Source organism: Bradysia coprophila, unplaced genomic scaffold, assembly GCF_014529535.1.
Source record: "Bradysia coprophila strain Holo2 unplaced genomic scaffold, BU_Bcop_v1 contig_24, whole genome shotgun sequence".
NCBI classification, from domain to species: Eukaryota; Metazoa; Arthropoda; class Insecta; order Diptera; family Sciaridae; genus Bradysia; species Bradysia coprophila.
This window is the reverse complement of record NW_023503501.1, coordinates 8,061,463-8,079,124: the sequence shown is the minus strand read 5'-3', so window position 1 is coordinate 8,079,124 and position 17,662 is coordinate 8,061,463. Positions and strand designations below refer to the sequence as shown.

Genomic DNA, 17,662 nt, shown 5'->3' with positions numbered 1-17,662 from the left:
AAAATTCAAGAAAATGTTTTCCCAAAAATAGTTCATGCTCTAGTCTTGTTCGACTCATTTTGGACGATGACTCAAATGATCGTATCATCAAATCGGAAAAATATTTTCATTGTTTAATGTTTTTGTTAATATCGAAAAATTATCGACAAATAATAGTAAACTTGTTGTGTTGGAACTCGGAGCAGACATTTCAGGTGATTATCTGACATATGGGTTTGCGTAAACAAATGTGTAAATGAAAGCGTAAATTTTAAACCAAACAACATTGACATCGACGTTGAATTTTAACCAGCGGTAAAGTGTTGAAACGTGTACTTGTTGCGTGAATATAATGGAAACGAGACGAAGGCAAGGTCAATAAGCTCACGAAAATGTGTCACGTCGTTTTTATCCAGAGTTTAAAGGAATTTATAGGCTAAAGACGAAAGGAAGTGCTTGAAACATGTATTTTTCTGTAGACAGCGTATAGCGAAACTTTGTCTCCAGGTAATCTATGACATCTGCTGCAGCTGCAGATTTTTAATGCTTTTTTCTCAGTGTATCAGATTTTTAATGAAGCCCAAGTTTCGACAAAGAAAACTAAACTAGTTAGGAGTAGTTGAAGTAAGAATCTACTGCCATTATAACAGTTTGTTCACCTTTAGAAAACACAATTTTAGATTTGTAAGAGTTTTAATGTTCCCATCAGGGCCTAAAGTAACACATAAGCTCGTGGTAAAAATCCCCTGCAGTCCCCCTTCAATCCCCCTCATTTTTTTTTAAATCCCACAAATCCCCCCGACTCGGCCCGTGATCAAAAAAAGGTAATAAAAAATTCTGAAAAAAATCGAAATTCAAAAAATGTTGTATGTGAAGGGATCAGCTCAGACGTTGCGGAGTGCTTTTCTTGCTATACGAAAATTTCAAGAAAAAAAGCATTTAATTTTTTCCTGAAAGCTAACACATTTTAACACTAAACGATGGTCGTACTTTTTCCAAAAAGAATACGAGTCCAAAATTATCATCAAAATAATAATAATTTTGCCCCGAAAAGTAGGCAACAATTTAGCCATGTGTAGATTCGTCTTAAGAGCTTCCGAGCCTACGCTGAAATTGTAGCCTACATTTGTGCGTTTCGAAATTTTTGATCGCTGATATCTTTTTACGAGAGCCCTTTTTGAAAAATGTACGACCACATTTTCGAGTAAAAATATGTCAGCTTTGAATAAAAAATAAAATTGTCTGTGAAAGTTCCATGTGCTTTGAGAAAAGTGTACCTTTGATGCAAATTTGGGGCATCGGTACAGTTTTCTCAAAGCACATGAAACTTTCACAGACAATTTTATTTTTTATTCAAAGCTGACATATTTTTACTCGAAAATGTGGTCGTACATTTTTCAAAAAAGGCTCTCGTAAAAAGATATCAGCGATCAAAAATTTCGAAACGCAGAAATGTAGGCTACAATTTCAGCGTAGGCTCGGAACCTCTTAAGAGGTTAACCTCTTAACCTCTTAAGAGGTTCCAAGCCTACGCTGAAATTGTAGCCTACATTTGTGCGTTTCGAAATTTTTGATCGCTGATATCTTTTTACGAGAGCCCTTTTTGAAAAATGTACGACCACATTTTCGAGTAAAAATATGTCAGCTTTGAATAAAAAATAAAATTGTCTGTGAAAGTTCCATGTGCTTTGAGAAAAGTGTACCTTTGATGCAAATTTGGGGCATCGGTACAGTTTTCTCAAAGCACATGGAACTTTCACAGACAATTTTATTTTTTATTCAAAGCTGACATATTTTTACTCGAAAATGTGGTCGTACATTTTTCAAAAAGGGCTATCGTAAAAAGATATCAGCGATCAAAAATTTCGAAACGCACAAATGTAGGCTACAATTTCAGCGTAGGCTCGGAACCTCTTAATTGTGAAAATATGAAAACTTAATATCGGACCATTAAGAGCGAATGAAGAAAAAGAAGAAGAAGAAAATCTTTTACCAAACGTAGTGACTATTCGCAGGCGCATGCCAATAGACAAATTATTACCAAAGATGCTATTGGCGGCGAACTTACCTGCTAATAGTGTTTTCCTTTTTACGGAGGCTATTGGCAGGCGTCTGCCAATACCATTTTCTCTTTTACACAGGCTATTGGCAGGCGTCTGCCAATAGCATTTTTCCTTTTACTATTTGCAGGCATAAAAAAGGAGACATAACAAAGCTGGAAAATTACCGACCCATAAGCCTATTGTCAACACTCTACAAGTTGTTTATGAAAATCATTACGAAGAGGAACACTAACAAGTTCGACTTCTACCAACCTGTTGAACAAGCTGCTTTCAGATCTGGTTTCAGCACAAACGACCATTTGCAGGTGATGAGAACGCTTATTGAGAAGTGTCGTGAATACAACATCGACATAGTCTTGCTATTCATAGACTTCGAAAAAGCTTTCGATTCAGTGGAAACATGGTCGATATTGGACGCATTAGACGAATGTAGAGTAGACTCAAGGAACTCCAACACAATTCGATATGTGTACAAAAATGCTACTTCATGTATAAAACTTCATAAGAGCACGGAGAAATTCAGAATCGGTCGAGGTGTAAGGCAGGGTGACACTATTTCACCGAAATTATTCACGGCGATTCTGCAGAGTATTTTTAAGAAGATAAACTGGAGTAAAATGGGAATAAAGATAAATGGAGAGTACCTGAGCAATCTCCGCTTCGCTGATGACATTGTACCGATAGCAGCGAATCTAGGTCAGGCTCAGCTTATGCTACAACAGTTAAGTGAAGAGGCAAGCAAAGTTGGCCTCAAGATGAACTTATCGAAAACAAAAGTCATGACCAACATCGGGGACGATAGAGAAATCAAAATTGGTGACACTGTCATTGAACGAGTCGACAGCTATGTATCTAGGACATAAACTGAAGTTAGGTCTGGACAACCAAACTGCAGAAATAAGACGTAGGATTGGTCTTGCATGGGCAGCGTTCGGAAAACTCAGACTAATTTTCAAAAGCAAAATGATCAATAGTCTGAAACGCAAAGTTTTCGACAATTGTGTCCTTCCAGTGCTCACTTATGGAGCGGAAACGTTAACTTTAACGAAAGCATCCGAAGATAAATTGAGTGTGACACAAAGAGCCATGGAACGGAGTAACACTCAGAGACAGAATGACGAATCAATGGATTCGACAACAAACCAGGGTCGTTGATGTCATGGAAAGAATAGCATCTCTGAAATGGAGCTGGGCGGGACATATTGCAAGAAGGACAGACGAACGTTGGACCAAAAAGATCATGAACTGGCGACCATATAAAAGACGAGCTATAGGTAGACCACCAGAGAGATGGACAAACGGAATTAAGAATATTGCAGGTACAAACTGGCAGCAAATGGCAATGGATCGTACGAAATGGAAAGAAGTTGGAGAGGCCTACATCCAGCAGTGGATAGACACAGGCTGAAAAAGAAGAAGAAGGTGAAATGACCTGCCAATAGCATCTACGCGTACCAAAACAGGTCTGTGTTACAGCAAAAATAAGGAGATGAAGGTTTTCGTTTCATATTTTAATTAAAGAAAACATACACCAGACATTACGAGCGAATCGGCTTGTAAATGAATTGAAAACAGGACGGCAAAAGGATTCGAAGAGTTTTTAGCAAGTACTTTTTGTTCTATGGAATTGTAAAAAAAAAACTTCAATTTCGAACTAGTTACTTTCGAAATGAGGTGGCACCAACTATAATGTCCACAGCCATAAAATCATAAATTCTATCGACATAAATGAGTAAACTTACGATTAGTATCAGCTGCAATACAGAAATTCGTGAAATCAAAAATCGAATGCTTCTGTATACGAAAAAGATTAAAAAAACGAAAAACGCTGCTACGTCCAACGAATGCCGTTGAATGAAATTCATTTTCACTTGAGGCATTTGCAAATGTGCTGCCCCACGATGCCTGATCACATATTCTGTCCAATAGACGGCTGTATCCAAAGCTGTTTGTGGTCGATCTCTGTACAATTTCGATAATTCCTTCACTCTGACGGTATATGATCGATTCGACAGCATTTCATTGACTGCCGATGAGAATGATTCTGATGTAATGCTATCGTACGGCAAATGGATGCTCCATCCTTCGTCAGCTATATTTATTGCATTCACATGCTGATCATAGATGAATGGTATGCCCAAAATTGGAACGCCATGAAACAATGCTTCCGTGACACCACCCAATCCGCAATGTGATATAAATAATCGAATATTTGGATGAGCTAAGAGATCGTCTTGAGGTACCCATTTTGTCATTAAAACATTATCTGGTTTACTTTGTGGTATATCGTTGCTTTCCCACTTCCAAATCACTTTTTGACGCAGTCCTGCGAAGACACTCAGAATGGCTTCTACCTTTTCCGATGCAAAATCGGCACTGTTCACATTGGTACCCAGACTGAACAGAATAGCACCGTAGTCGTTGGTGTTACGCAGAAATTCGTCGATTGTTGCCGGCAATGGGTCCGATCTATTTTTGATATGAATGCCACCAACTTCGATCAAATTCGGTACGCTTGGCCGAAGTCCACCTTGCGAAAAATGGTGACAAGTAAAAACCAGCGAAACATTTTGTTTAACTTCTTGATAAGATGGAAAATTGCTACTCGATGGGAAATGCTGATCGTAGTACGATTGGAAAACAAAATAGTCGTAAAATTCTAATAACAAAAATTCGATGACATGCTCCCACATGTAGGATAAGCGTTTTTTGAATGTCGACTTGACTTGACGATGAACAATAGCCGTAGCTCGATTATTTTGAACGGACGCTGGACTGGCAACAAAATCACGAATCGTTTTCGTCGATCCCATTGTATAGAAAACAATAGACGGGCATTTGAAATGAGCCGCAATGCCGAGAAGGAATTCATTGTTCTGCCATCCCAAAATAAACAAATCGAATGTCTGTCCACTGCTTAGCAACAGTTTGGTCATCGGATCCTCTAACGCTCTGTTGGACGATTCGGCGTTGATTTTGAGCGCTTTCATGGCATTTAAGTCAGCTTGCTTGTTGGAATTTTTCATTTTTGACACAACGTCGTTGCGGTACTCGTCCAAAAAAACATTTCTTTCGTTCAGACGTATCTCGTGGTAATTGGGCAATGCATTGCTTCTGTTTTTCCCCGAACACATTGACACAATGGTAACCTGAAACAGAGAAAGCCACAAAATAAGAGGAAATGCAAAAATATCCAGATACCGGAGAAATTTTCATAAAATCAACAAAGAAAAGCCATCTCGACAAAAATGTATGAAAATTATTTGGGAGTGAATCAACTCTAGGAAAATGGACTTTTTTGGCAGAAAATGTATGGAAATATTTTTTGGCCAGTTGAAAGTGGTTTCATATTCCTTTTTTCCAATTTTTACGAAGGCCTGTGATAGTACTGACCGAAAACCATTCAATAGATTCAATAGATTCATTTGCAAATTTTTTGAAAGGCTTTTTTACATTCTTACATTGTGACCCCTTTGCGCCAACGCTTGTAGAAGAGATTCGAGTATAATGCAATGCGATCGACTGTGGTCCGATACAAATGCGAGAATATTTGCCGATTGAGCTTGCTGATTAAACAAAAAAACCATTGACACCATCGAAAATAGTGATAACCAAATTTTGTCACTAAACATAGCGTTAATATTGATTAAAACTACAACACGAATTCAGTGTTCCCCTATTAAGTACGAGCTGTGAACTGAACGCATTTGATGAATTACCTGTCATTTATTTTCGAGTTCCTATCAAAAAATATGCAGATATTTTTAGCCTAAAAGCCTTGGGTATTTGTTCAACTGTAAACAGGTTGTAATTTCCGAATTACGTATGCGGAAACGAGCTTAAATAAAAATGCTACTCGCATTTTGTAGTTTGTTCATATTTTTTGGGCTTCATGTGTGGAATGGGTCCGAATTTTTCTACACAGACTCTCTCATTTAACCTTTTCGAACAACGGATTCATGATTTTTAAGTCGTCTGCATTACAGTGTTGCTGCTATTGGCAGTGTTGACTGTTGACATATTAGTGTAGAGAACACTACATTCACTCTGACTCCCTTTTTTGTTGTTTGAAATGATTAGTCACAGCGCCACTTCCGTGACGAACGCTTGTGCTTGCCTATAATTTAGTGCTCATTTAGTGCTGAAAATGAGCCCATACTCGATGCTGAATGTGCTGAATTCAGTGGTTTTCGTATAAATTTTAACTTTTCTATATCTCAATCACGAGGGGTAACCGACTCGGGTAATTGACTACACACCCTTAAAGGAATTGCCGGAGTATCCATTAAATGATTGTAATTGATGGAATTATAAGGAATTGACCGGAATTGGCTGGAAATACGTTAAATTGTAAGGAATTGAAAGTAAATAAGGATAAGTATGATGATCAGAAATTCCTGGTACTTTTTTCCGATCATCATACTTATCTGTATTTAGTCTAATTTACTTTCAACACTTACAATGTATTAATGTATTTCCAGTCAATTACTTATAATTCCATCAATTTCACATATTCCCAGTCAATTTCGATTTTAAAGAGGATTTTTTCGATAACTGGCTGCAAAGATGCGTGTAGAGATTACTTTAGTGCTTAAAAGTTCCTCTGACTCATTTTATCGTCTTTCACCCAAATCAACATCAGTGGTCACTGCGCGCCATCACTGAGGAACTCGTTATGTTGGTATTGCTCCTGTGTACAAAATCGATGATGCTACACTCGGTTACTGCGTGGCTATTTTGCTTAACTTTAACTTTTACTTGATTTTATCTTTTAGTTAGGTAATTAACAAAAAAGGGCTGAGAGATCCTGGAAGGGGAGCCAAAAATTTCCCTCACTTCCCGCGCCCTGGGCGCCCTTTGAAGGTCATTTGCAGAGTCTTTTTGTATGAATTATGGAAGATAGAAAATCCGACCAAGATATGTCGATATGGTAAATGAAAGGTAAAGAACCAAACTTTATTTTAGTGAAAAAAAATTACAAATTTTCCTTTTCCCACGAGTTTTTCACAGTTTTCCAGAATTTTACCTAAAAAAACGCGAAAATTTAAACTTTAAAGTTAAACAACTTTGACAACTTAATTTCTAGAGAAAAATTTTGTTCGTGGGGTTTGTTGCCCATTCAATTCTACACACTTCCTACTATTTTGTTGATTTTTTTGTTGCCAGAGGGCCGGTTTTGGTACAATTTCACTACATCTGTCAAAATGTAAGAAAAAAATATTCTGATGTACACAGGGCAGATAGAGAGTTGGTTCCAAAGGATAAGTTGTAGCATTTTGTAAGGACAATTTTTTAGAACATCAACAAAATGGCTGACAGCAGCCATCTTGGAAGATTTCGCTGAATTTGAAGTAATACGGATCGTATTAGGGAAAATTAAAGAATTTTATCGTGGAAAATATCGTGGAATTACTTCAAAAATTCGTGGAATTGTAGAAATTATTTGGAATTATAGGAATTGAATGGCGAATCCGGCAAGTGTAGGTGTTAATCCGGTAATTGAATTAATAAAAGGAAAAGTATATTATTTCCGAGCTTCCAAGTTGTGTATTTGATGAGTGGGTGTTACAGTCCGACCCGAAGGGGAGGCTTGTATTCCCCACTTGTCAAATAACAACTTGGAATCTCGTAAGAACAATGCTTTACGTGATTAGGCAATGTAAATGAAAATGAAACATGCCTCGCCGTAACACGTAAAAACAAATTAAAAGGAATTAGTAATTGATTTGCCACCATTCGGCCAGTCGGTTACCCCTCGCTCAATCATTAAAAATATACCAATTTTAAATCGGAATTCTTCAAAAGTCTGTTCATTATTCATGGTTTATGGTTTACTCTATCGTGGTAAGAGGTAAGATTTTCTACTCTTTTTTGTCAGTGTAATTTCTTTAGGTCTAATACAACATTTGTTAAAAAAAATCACCAGAGCTTTTCTTATTCTTTGGTTTTAGCACATGTTTTTCTGTATAAGCGAACATTAGATGGATAAAAACTTGAAAAGTCGAGTTTTCGTGTAGAGTTTATTTCGATCTATGTAATGGATTTTTCATACCTCGGACCCTAGGACCCTTCTCCGTCCAATATGAAAAATACTCTTTGTACCATGGACTAAAAGTCTTTTTTTAGCGTATTCGATTCTAGACCTCACCTCTCACACGCTAAGAAAGACTTTTAGCATGCTGCAGACGTCGAAAGAAGCGCATGAATTATGAGAAGTACGATTTGCCTTGCCCCTCATTCCGCGCCTTAGTAGTGCCTTTGCACAATCTGTCTAATAACATTTTTAAATTATGTGTAACTCGTTACGATTTTTTTTACAAACAAAATTTATATGCAAAACAAACACTGAATAAATAACGTCGCTTTACTTTGGATATATCATAAAAAGTATTCAAATTATAACATGATGTTAGAGCTACCGTCCTCTGGTCACACATGTTAATTGAGTACCATTAATCTTTTAAAATTACACAACGAACGGGTCAGTAATTTCCCGTTGACGTACTCGCTTCATGTGCCTCCACCCTCCAGTAAACTATAACCGACTTGTATTATATGGTATCGAATGGTGCTAAGTCCGGCGGTTACATGTTCGTGTTTCCAGGGATTATATATATTGGTCACTACTATACATGCCGATGCTTGTGTCACTGACTCAACTTTATGCATAACTTCTGCAGTAACACGAAAAAGGAATATGAAACTTGTTTGCAAATTTTTAACAGCAAATTTTGTTAGTTAGGAGAAACCTTTTAGAAAAAATGCAAATTAGGTTGTGATATCGTTTACTCTTCAATCTTCGAGGTTGTCCCATTTATTGGATACATTTTATAAGTGTTTGTTGTAATTCGCTTCAGGCTGCGATAAATAGTTCGAATTGTAAATTCAAAGTCGTTTTCAATTACTCATAGTATTTTCATCCAAACAGAGTTGAACGAACGGCATCAAGTGCTTTCGGTAGCCCACATTCAATCATTACGGAAATAAGCGACAAAGGAACGGTTCTAACCAGAAAGTCGAGAACATCATGCAGTGGCATTTGATTTTTTTGGAATTTTGTTACTGGCGCAACATGTTTAGCTTGGCACACGTAGCAGTCGTCGTAGCCCGGAAGAGTTGTACAAATTTGTCCCTTGCCGCAGTCTGTATCCAATGAGCAAAAGCAGTTATCCAACAAAGCACACCGTGTTGTTAACGGATCAATGTCGATTTTGGATCCGATTTTCAGTAGACGACGACCGAAGTTATTCAGGAAAATTTGATTCGGATCGAATTTCTTCATTGCATCTAAATAGAATCAGAACTGAATAGAACTGCAGACAAAAATTTTAACATTTATGGTAGAAGAGGTCATACCGACAAAATTGCTGCGTGCCTTAGGGTCCAATTTTAAATCAAGCATTTCCCTACCATGATAAATTAGGCCGGATTTTCCCCAGTGTGATCTTGCTTTAAATCGGCGTGCCTGCAACGAACTATTCGTGAATGCGAAGAATTACACAAGGAGTTTCATACCAATATCTGTAAAATGGTCTGATATCCAGCTAAGCTAGCTGACGGATCGTTGTACGGATCATCTCTTTTCCAGAAATAAAACTCAGGATGTACCGAATCTCTTCCATTCGATGTCGACATATAGTTATTGTCTTTACCAGAAAAACGGAAAAAGAGTCCTTGAAGCGGAAATGCTGTTGGTGTTTTGTTTGCAATATCTTTCACAGCTTCCACAAAAAGTCCTAGGTCACTCAGAGCAAGGTTGAACCTGAACAAGAGAATATTAGCTTTTCAACAGAAACGTTTATTTAGCACATACTCATTGTCCAAAAGGGTTATATTCGCATTGATATGACCGTGACACCATGCACAGGCCTCACCAAAATTATTGTTTGAATCTTCGCTACATATAGTTGAGAGCATTGGCTGCGCAAATCCAACAGCTGGATTTTGAACCGATAGTCTATCCTCTGTAAAAATCGGTACAAAGCCGGGAACGTGTGACCACAGACTGAACTCCACGAGAAATTCTATCGCACGTAGAATTGTATATCCTAATAACGAGAGATTATGTTTAACATGATGGTGCTACAACAGTTCCATTCGGTTTTATGCATTTCAAGGATTGCTGCTACTACATAGTAATAGAAGATCAATAAATGAATTCGATGAAACCGCACAGTACACGCGCAAAAATAGTTGCACCACTTTATTTCATATTTTATACCAAGTGTGGACGCCGCAGCACACTCATTGCATGTAAGGTCCATAGCTAATTCTTTGATTGTTGATCCAATCAAATTTGTTGCATCGTACGTAGAGGGAGCTTCTGCACTGGTCCTTGCGTTTCCACGACTTTCGACCGGTACAAACGTTAAATTAGCTACCACGACTTCGTTGAATGCTGGAAACCAGTGAATCATTAAGTGGTCCGTCGTTTTTGCCCAGTTCGCTGCCACTCCATTTGTCAACACGTCATCAGACGTAAAGTAACTGTGAGCGTGTACTTTGTACAACGGTACGGTGTATAAGGTAATATCCACAATAATGCCTACATGATAAGATTTCGTAAAGGAAGCAACGAACTTCAAAGAAAATCATCAAAATACCGAGAAGGCCAAGATTAACTTTAAATGCCCTTAAGTCTGCTGGATCCGAAATTTCTGCCACGTTTCCTAGGCCGTCTACCACTGTCAATTTGACTACTTGTGACGATATGGTTGAATTATACTTTATCGTTGAGCCATGAGCTCCAGTTCCTATTGCTCCACCGAGAGTGATGCCACCATATGCTGCCATTGTTCGTAGAGCCCGTCCGTTTCGGTGTAGAAATTCTCCCGCATCGAACAACAATGTCCCTGCACCGAAAGTAGCGGTGACTCGGTCTGTATTCATTTTGCAAAAATTAAGTCCTGTCATGTCGACAGGAATCCCTTCTGTGCATATTATATCGGTCTGTGAATGACGAGAGCCGAAAGCTTTCACTTTTACACCTCGAGCGATAGCTTCTTTGACAATACTGACAACATCTGCAGTCGTTTTCGGATATCTCATGTAGTCTGACGGAGCACAAAGTGGATAACGTCTGTACGATGTGTAGTCTCTGAGATTCAAATTGAATATTCAGTTCAGATCTTAATGTTTTTCTGCAGAACATTTACCTGTTGCTGTGTGCAAAAACCAGTGGCAGGAAGAAAATTCCACAAAACGACAGGATAAAATTGCAAAAACTCTTCATGTTATTACTGTCTCGTCCAACAGTCGCTTACAATCTATTAGGTACCCACTGCAAGAAGTCAGTAAAGAGATGTTGTTGTTGAAGTTGCGACAATAAAATGTGTAGTTCCAACTGTGAGGTGATCAGAAAAATTCTGTTCGTTTAACTCACAATCAATCGATCAATCAACCTTATGACTATAAACATGCGGTAAAGAACAAGCTCCTTTCGACTGTTTAATCAGGTGTGTTCGTTAAATATTTAAAGAAAAATTGAATGCGGCTTAATAACACACATGAAGTGGCACCGAAATTTGAGTCGCTTAGTCGTCCAGAACAGAAGAATTTCATTCAAAGCCTTTCCCGCACGACTAAATCATTTACATTTTTTTTTGTTAACGACGACGGAGTGTTTCTGATTGACAATCTAAACCAACACATGTACTGATTTGTTGATGTCTTGTCAAACTCGACTTCGCCTCTGATTGACAACTTTCGCACATCTATTTCCCGAAATTTCCATTTAGGCATATGTTAGCAAAATAACTACATCAGAGCTCGTAATAGTCTGTGGATAATTTGAATATCAAAGTGACAATTTACACCCGGGTGCAAATAACCTCAAATAGACTATTTGCACCCGGGCTTAAAAATAATCAATGAAACACCCGTGTGTAATGGTCAGGAAAATAACAGGGTGCGAATAGTAAGTGAAATATTCGGGTCCGAATAGCGTCTACATTTAATTATTGGATCAATCAGACAATCCTAGACGAAGCAATGTTTCTAGTGACATCAAATGACTTTTTTTGAATTACATTCAGTCATTACAGATGTAACCATAAATGGAGCGATTCTTAACAGAAAATCAATGGCACCGAATGGTGCTACCTGATTAATGTTAAATTTTGTTACTGGCGCAACATGTTTAGCTTGGCACACGTAGCAGTCGTCGTAGCCCGGAAGAGTTGTACAAATTTGTCCCTTGCCGCAGTCTGTATCCAATGAGCAAAAGCAGTTGTCCAACAAAGCACACCGTGTTGTTAACGGATCAATGTCGATTTTGGATCCGATTTTCAGTAGACGACGACCGAAGTTATTCAGGAAAATTTGATTCGGATCGAATTTCTTCATTGCATCTAAATAGAATCAGAACTGAATAGAACTGCAGACAAAAATTTTAACATTTATGGTAGAAGAGGTCATACCGACAAAATCGCTGCGTGCCTTAGGGTCCAATTTTGAATCAAGCATTTCCCTACCATGATAAATTAAGCCGGATTTTCCCCAGTGTGATCTCCCTTTAAATCGGCGTGCCTGCAAAGACCTATTGTGAATGCGAAGAATTACACAAGGCGTTTCATACCAATGTCTGTAAAATGGTTTGATATCCAGCTAAGCTAGCTGACGCATCGTTGTACGGATCAACTCTTTTCCAGCGATAGAATTCAACATTCACCGAATTTCTTCCGTATGATGTGGACATGTAGTTATCTGATTTGCCAGAAAAACGGAAATGCAGTCCATTAATTGTAAATGCGCTGGGCGTTTTCTTTACAATGTCTTTGACTGCCTTCACAAACAGCTCTAGATCACTCAGAGCAAGACTGAACCTAAATTCACATGAAAATGTTGGATTTGTAAATTTTATAAAATCCAAATATCTATATTTGCTGTCCAAAAGCGTCATGTTAGCATTAATATGACCATGAGCCCAAGGACAAGCTTCCCCAAGAAAACGGTTTGAATCTTCGCTACAAGTAGTGGAGAGCATTGACTGTGGAAACCCAATAGCCGGATTTTGAACGTATACTCCATCCTCTGTATAAATCGGTACGTAGGACATAGTCTGTGTCCATAGACTCGACGCCAGGAGGAATTCCATTACATGTAAAATTGTGTATCCTAAGTAGATTAGAAGTAGGAGTATTAGAGAGCATTCGAAATATTATATATACCAAGTGTAGATGCAGCAGCACATTCATTGGATGTAAGATCAGCAGCCGTTTCTCCTAATCTTGTCCCAATTAAATTGAAATTATCATAGGTAGAAGGAACGATTGCATTGGACCTAGCGTTTCCGCGACTCTCAACCGGTATAAACGTTAAATTAGCTACCACTACATCATTGAATTCTGGAAACCAATAAATCGTTATTTGGTCTGTACTTTGCGCCCACTTAACTGCCATTCCATTTGTCAATACGACATCAGAAGTAACGTAATTGTGGGCGTGTACTTTGTATAACGGTACTGTATATAAGGTTACATCAACAATAATGCCTAGATGATAAGATTTAGTAAAGGAAGCAACGAATTTCAAAGAAAACCATCAAAACCATACCGAGAAGGCCAAGATTAACTTTAAACGCCCTTAAGTCTGCTGGATCCGAAATTTCTGCTACGTTTCCTAGGCCGTCTACCACTGTCAATTTGACTACTTGTGACGATATGGTTGAATTATACTTTATCGTTGAGCCATGAGCTCCAGTTCCTATTGCTCCACCGAGAGTGATGCCACCATATGCTGGCGTAGATCGCAGAGCACGTCTGTTTCGACGAAGAAATTCTCCCGCATCTGACAACAATGTCCCTGCACCGAAAGTAGCAGTGACTCGGTCTGCATTCATTTTGCAAAAATTTAGTCTTGTCATGTCGATAGGAATGCCTTCTGTGCATATTATATCGGTCTGTGAATGACGCGAGCCGAAAGCTTTCACTTTTACACCTCGAGTAATAGCTTCTTTGACAATACTGACAACATCTGCAGTCGTTTTCGGATATCTCATGTAGTCTGACGGTGCACAAAGTGGATAACGTCTGTACGATGTGTAGTCTCTGAGATTCAAATTGAATATTCAGTTCAGATCTTAATGTTTTTCTGCAGAATATTTACCTGTTGCTGTGTGCAAAAACCAGTGGCAGGAAGAAAATTCCACAAAACGACAGGATAAAATTGCAAAAACTCTTCATGTTATTACTGTCTCGTCCAACAGTCGCTTACAATCTATTAAGTACCCACTGCAAGAAGTCAGTAAAGAGATGTTGTTGTTGAAGTTGCGACAATAAAATGTGTAGTTCCAACTGTGAGGTGATCAGAAAAATTCTGTTCGTTTAACTCACAATCAATCGATCAATCAACCTTATGACTATAAACATGCGGTAAAGAACAAGCTCCTTTCGACTGTTTAATCAGGTGTGTTCGTTAAATATTTAAAGAAAAATTGAATGCGGCTGAATAACACACATGAAGTGGCACCGAAATTTGAATCACTTAGTCGTCCAGAACAGAAGAATTTCATTCAAAGCCTTTCCCGCACGACTAAATCATTTACATTTTTTTTTGTTAACGGCGACGGAGTGTTTCTGATTGACAATCTAAACCAACACATGTACTGATTTGTTGATGTCTTGTCAAACTCGACTTCGCCTCTGATTGACAACTTTCGCACATCTATTTCCCGAAATTTCCATTTAGGCATATGTTAGCAAAATAACCACATCAGAGCTCGTAATAGTCTGTGGATAATTTGAATATCAAAGTGACAATTTACACCCGGGTGCAAATAACCTCAAATAGACTATTTGCACCCGGGCTTAAAAATAATCAATGAAACACCCGTGTGTAATGGTCAGGAAAATAACAGGGTGCGAATAGTAAGTGAAATATCCGGGTCCGAATAGCGTCTACGTTTAATTATTGGATCAATCAGACAATCCTAGACGAAGCAATGTTTCTAGTGACATCAAATGACTTTTTTTGAATTACATTCAGTCATTACAGATGTAACCATAAATGGAGCGATTCTTAACAGAAAATCAATGGCACCGAATGGTGCTACCTGATTAATGTTAAATTTTGTTACTGGCGCAACATGTTTAGCTTGGCACACGTAGCAGTCGTCGTAGCCCGGAAGAGTTGTACAAATTTGTCCCTTGCCGCAGTCTGTATCCAATGAGCAAAAGCAGTTGTCCAACAAAGCACACCGTGTTGTTAACGGATCAATGTCGATTTTGGATCCGATTTTCAGTAGACGACGGCCGAAGTTATTCAGGAAAATTTGATTCGGATCGAATTTCTTCATTGCATCTAAATAGATTCAGAACTGAATAGAACTGCAGACAAAAATTTTAACATTTACGGTAGAAGAGGTCATACCGACAAAATTCCTGCGTGCCTTAGGATCCAATTTTGAATCTAGCATTTCCCTACCATGATAAATTAAGCCGGATTTTCCCCAGTGTGATCTCCCTTTAAATCGGCGTGCCTGCAAAGACCTATTGTGAATGCGAAGAATTACACAAGGCGTTTCATACCAATGTCTGTAAAATGGTTTGATATCCAGCTAAGCTAGCTGACGCATCGTTGTACGGATCAACTCTTTTCCAGTGATAGAATTCAACATTCACCGAATTTCTTCCGTATGATGTGGACATGTAGTTATCTGATTTGCCAGAAAAACGGAAATGCAGTCCATTAATTGTAAATGCGCTGGGCGTTTTCTTTACAATGTCTTTGACTGCCTTCACAAACAGCTCTAGATCACTCAGAGCAAGACTGAACCTAAATTCACATGAAAATGTTGGATTTGTAAATTTTATAAAATCCAAATATCTATATTTGCTGTCCAAAAGCGTCATGTTAGCATTAATATGACCATGAGCCCAAGGACAAGCTTCCCCAAGAAAACGGTTTGAATCTTCGCTACAAGTAGTGGAGAGCATTGACTGTGGAAACCCAATAGCCTGATTTTGAACGTATACTCCATCCTCTGTATAAATCGGTACGTAGGACATAGTCTGTGTCCATAGACTCGACGCCAGGAGGAATTCCATTACATGTAAAATTGTGTATCCTAAGTAGATTAGAAGTAGGAGTATTAGAGAGCATTCGAAATATTATATATACCAAGTGTAGATGCAGCAGCACATTCATTGGATGTAAGATCAGCAGCCGTTTCTCCTAATCTTGTCCCAATTAAATTGAAATTATCATAGGTAGAAGGAACGATTGCATTGGACCTAGCGTTTCCGCGACTCTCAACCGGTATAAACGTTAAATTAGCTACCACTACATCATTGAATTCTGGAAACCAATAAATCGTTATTTGGTCTGTACTTTGCGCCCACTTAACTGCCATTCCATTTGTCAATACGACATCAGAAGTAACGTAATTGTGGGCGTGTACTTTGTACAACGGTGCTGTATATAAGGTTACATCAACAATAATGCCTAGATGATAAGATTTAGTAAAGGAAGCAACGAATTTCAAAGAAAACCATCAAAACCATACCGAGAAGGCCAAGATTAACTTTAAACGCCCTTAAGTCTGCTGGATCCGAAATTTCTGCCACGTTTCCTAGGCCGTCTACCACTGTCAATTTGACTACTTGTGACGATATGGTTGAATTATACTTTATCGTTGAGCCATGAGCTCCAGTTCCTATTGCTCCACCGAGAGTGATGCCACCATATGCTGGCGTAGATCGCAGAGCACGTCTGTTTCGACGAAGAAATTCTCCCGCATCTGACAACAATGTCCCTGCACCGAAAGTAGCGGTGACTCGGTCTGCATTCATTTTGCAAAAATTTAGTCTTGTCATGTCGATAGGAATGCCTTCTGTGCATATTATATCGGTCTGTGAATGACGCGAGCCGAAAGCTTTCACTTTTACACCTCGAGCAATAGCTTCTTTGACAATACTGACAACATCTGCAGTCGTTTTCGGATATCTCATGTAGTCTGACGGTGCACAAAGTGGATAACGTCTGTACGATGTGTAGTCTCTGAGATTCAAATTGAATATTCAGTTCCGATCTTAATGTTTTTCTCCAGAATATTTACCTGTTGCTGTGTGCAAAAACCAGTGGCAGAAAGAAAATTCCACAAAACGACAAAATAAAATAGAAAAGACTCTTCATGTTAATCAGCTGTATGACGAAAATGTAATTTTTCAATATTTTACGAAACGTTCTTGAAAATCAACTAGCTCAGTAGCTTTTTGTAGCCGATGCAACGGTTACGGGTTACGAAAGTTTTAAGATATTTTTTCGAAGGTGTACAAAGGCACTTGAGGTCGTTAAGAGTCTATTCGTTAAACTATAATCGAAAAAAAACTCTTACGAACTTTCAAAAAGCATGCCTCAATTGTTTGATCAAGTGTGTTCAATTTCAACGACGTAATTTTCGTTTCGACCATATAATATGAGTTTAAAAAAAAATGGGTAGTCAGACAAAAAAAGTTGTGCATATTGGTGATATTGAATATTGAAAACAATACGTCGAAGCAACGCACTTCAAGCATGAGTGGTACTCTAGAAAGGATATATTGCAACTGGAAAACGCAAACTGGAACCATGGTAAAAAGCTTCTAGGAAGTTGTGAAAACTATAGTGTTCGAATGGAATAT

The 17,662-nt window shown here is 38.3% G+C and overlaps 2 protein-coding genes across 5 annotated transcripts; both read right to left on the bottom strand.

The window, feature by feature from the left end:
• Positions 1-3,580: 3,580 nt before the first annotated feature.
• LOC119077740 (UDP-glucosyltransferase 2-like) lies at positions 3,581-5,749 on the bottom strand. The gene is made up of 2 exons (XM_037185019.1): positions 5,504-5,749; positions 3,581-5,191 (listed from the first exon to the last, which is right to left on the bottom strand). The coding sequence occupies exons 1-2, from the start codon at positions 5,672-5,674 to the stop codon at positions 3,701-3,703; spliced, it is 1,662 nt and encodes a 553-aa protein (XP_037040914.1). The 5' UTR covers positions 5,675-5,749; the 3' UTR covers positions 3,581-3,700.
• Positions 5,750-8,817: 3,068 nt separating this feature from the next.
• Positions 8,818-17,333, bottom strand: LOC119078184 (L-gulono-1,4-lactone dehydrogenase-like). 4 transcript variants are annotated; one of them, XM_037185659.1, is made up of 7 exons: positions 14,148-14,978; positions 13,596-14,089; positions 10,264-10,587; positions 9,856-10,090; positions 9,558-9,804; positions 9,399-9,507; positions 8,818-9,329 (listed from the first exon to the last, which is right to left on the bottom strand). In XM_037185659.1, exons 1-7 carry the CDS (start codon positions 14,222-14,224, stop codon positions 8,959-8,961), a joined length of 1,857 nt encoding a protein of 618 aa, XP_037041554.1. In that variant the 5' UTR covers positions 14,225-14,978; the 3' UTR covers positions 8,818-8,958. The 4 variants fall into 4 exon arrangements, with proteins under 4 accessions (XP_037041554.1, XP_037041553.1, XP_037041555.1 ...); XM_037185658.1 differs by lacking the exons at positions 13,596-14,089; positions 14,148-14,978 and adding exons at positions 10,646-11,139; positions 11,198-12,049; XM_037185660.1 differs by lacking the exons at positions 8,818-9,329; positions 9,399-9,507; positions 9,558-9,804; positions 9,856-10,090; positions 10,264-10,587 and adding exons at positions 11,981-12,391; positions 12,461-12,569; positions 12,619-12,865; positions 12,923-13,157; positions 13,211-13,534 and having other exon boundaries at positions 14,148-14,481.
• Positions 17,334-17,662: the final 329 nt, after the last annotated feature.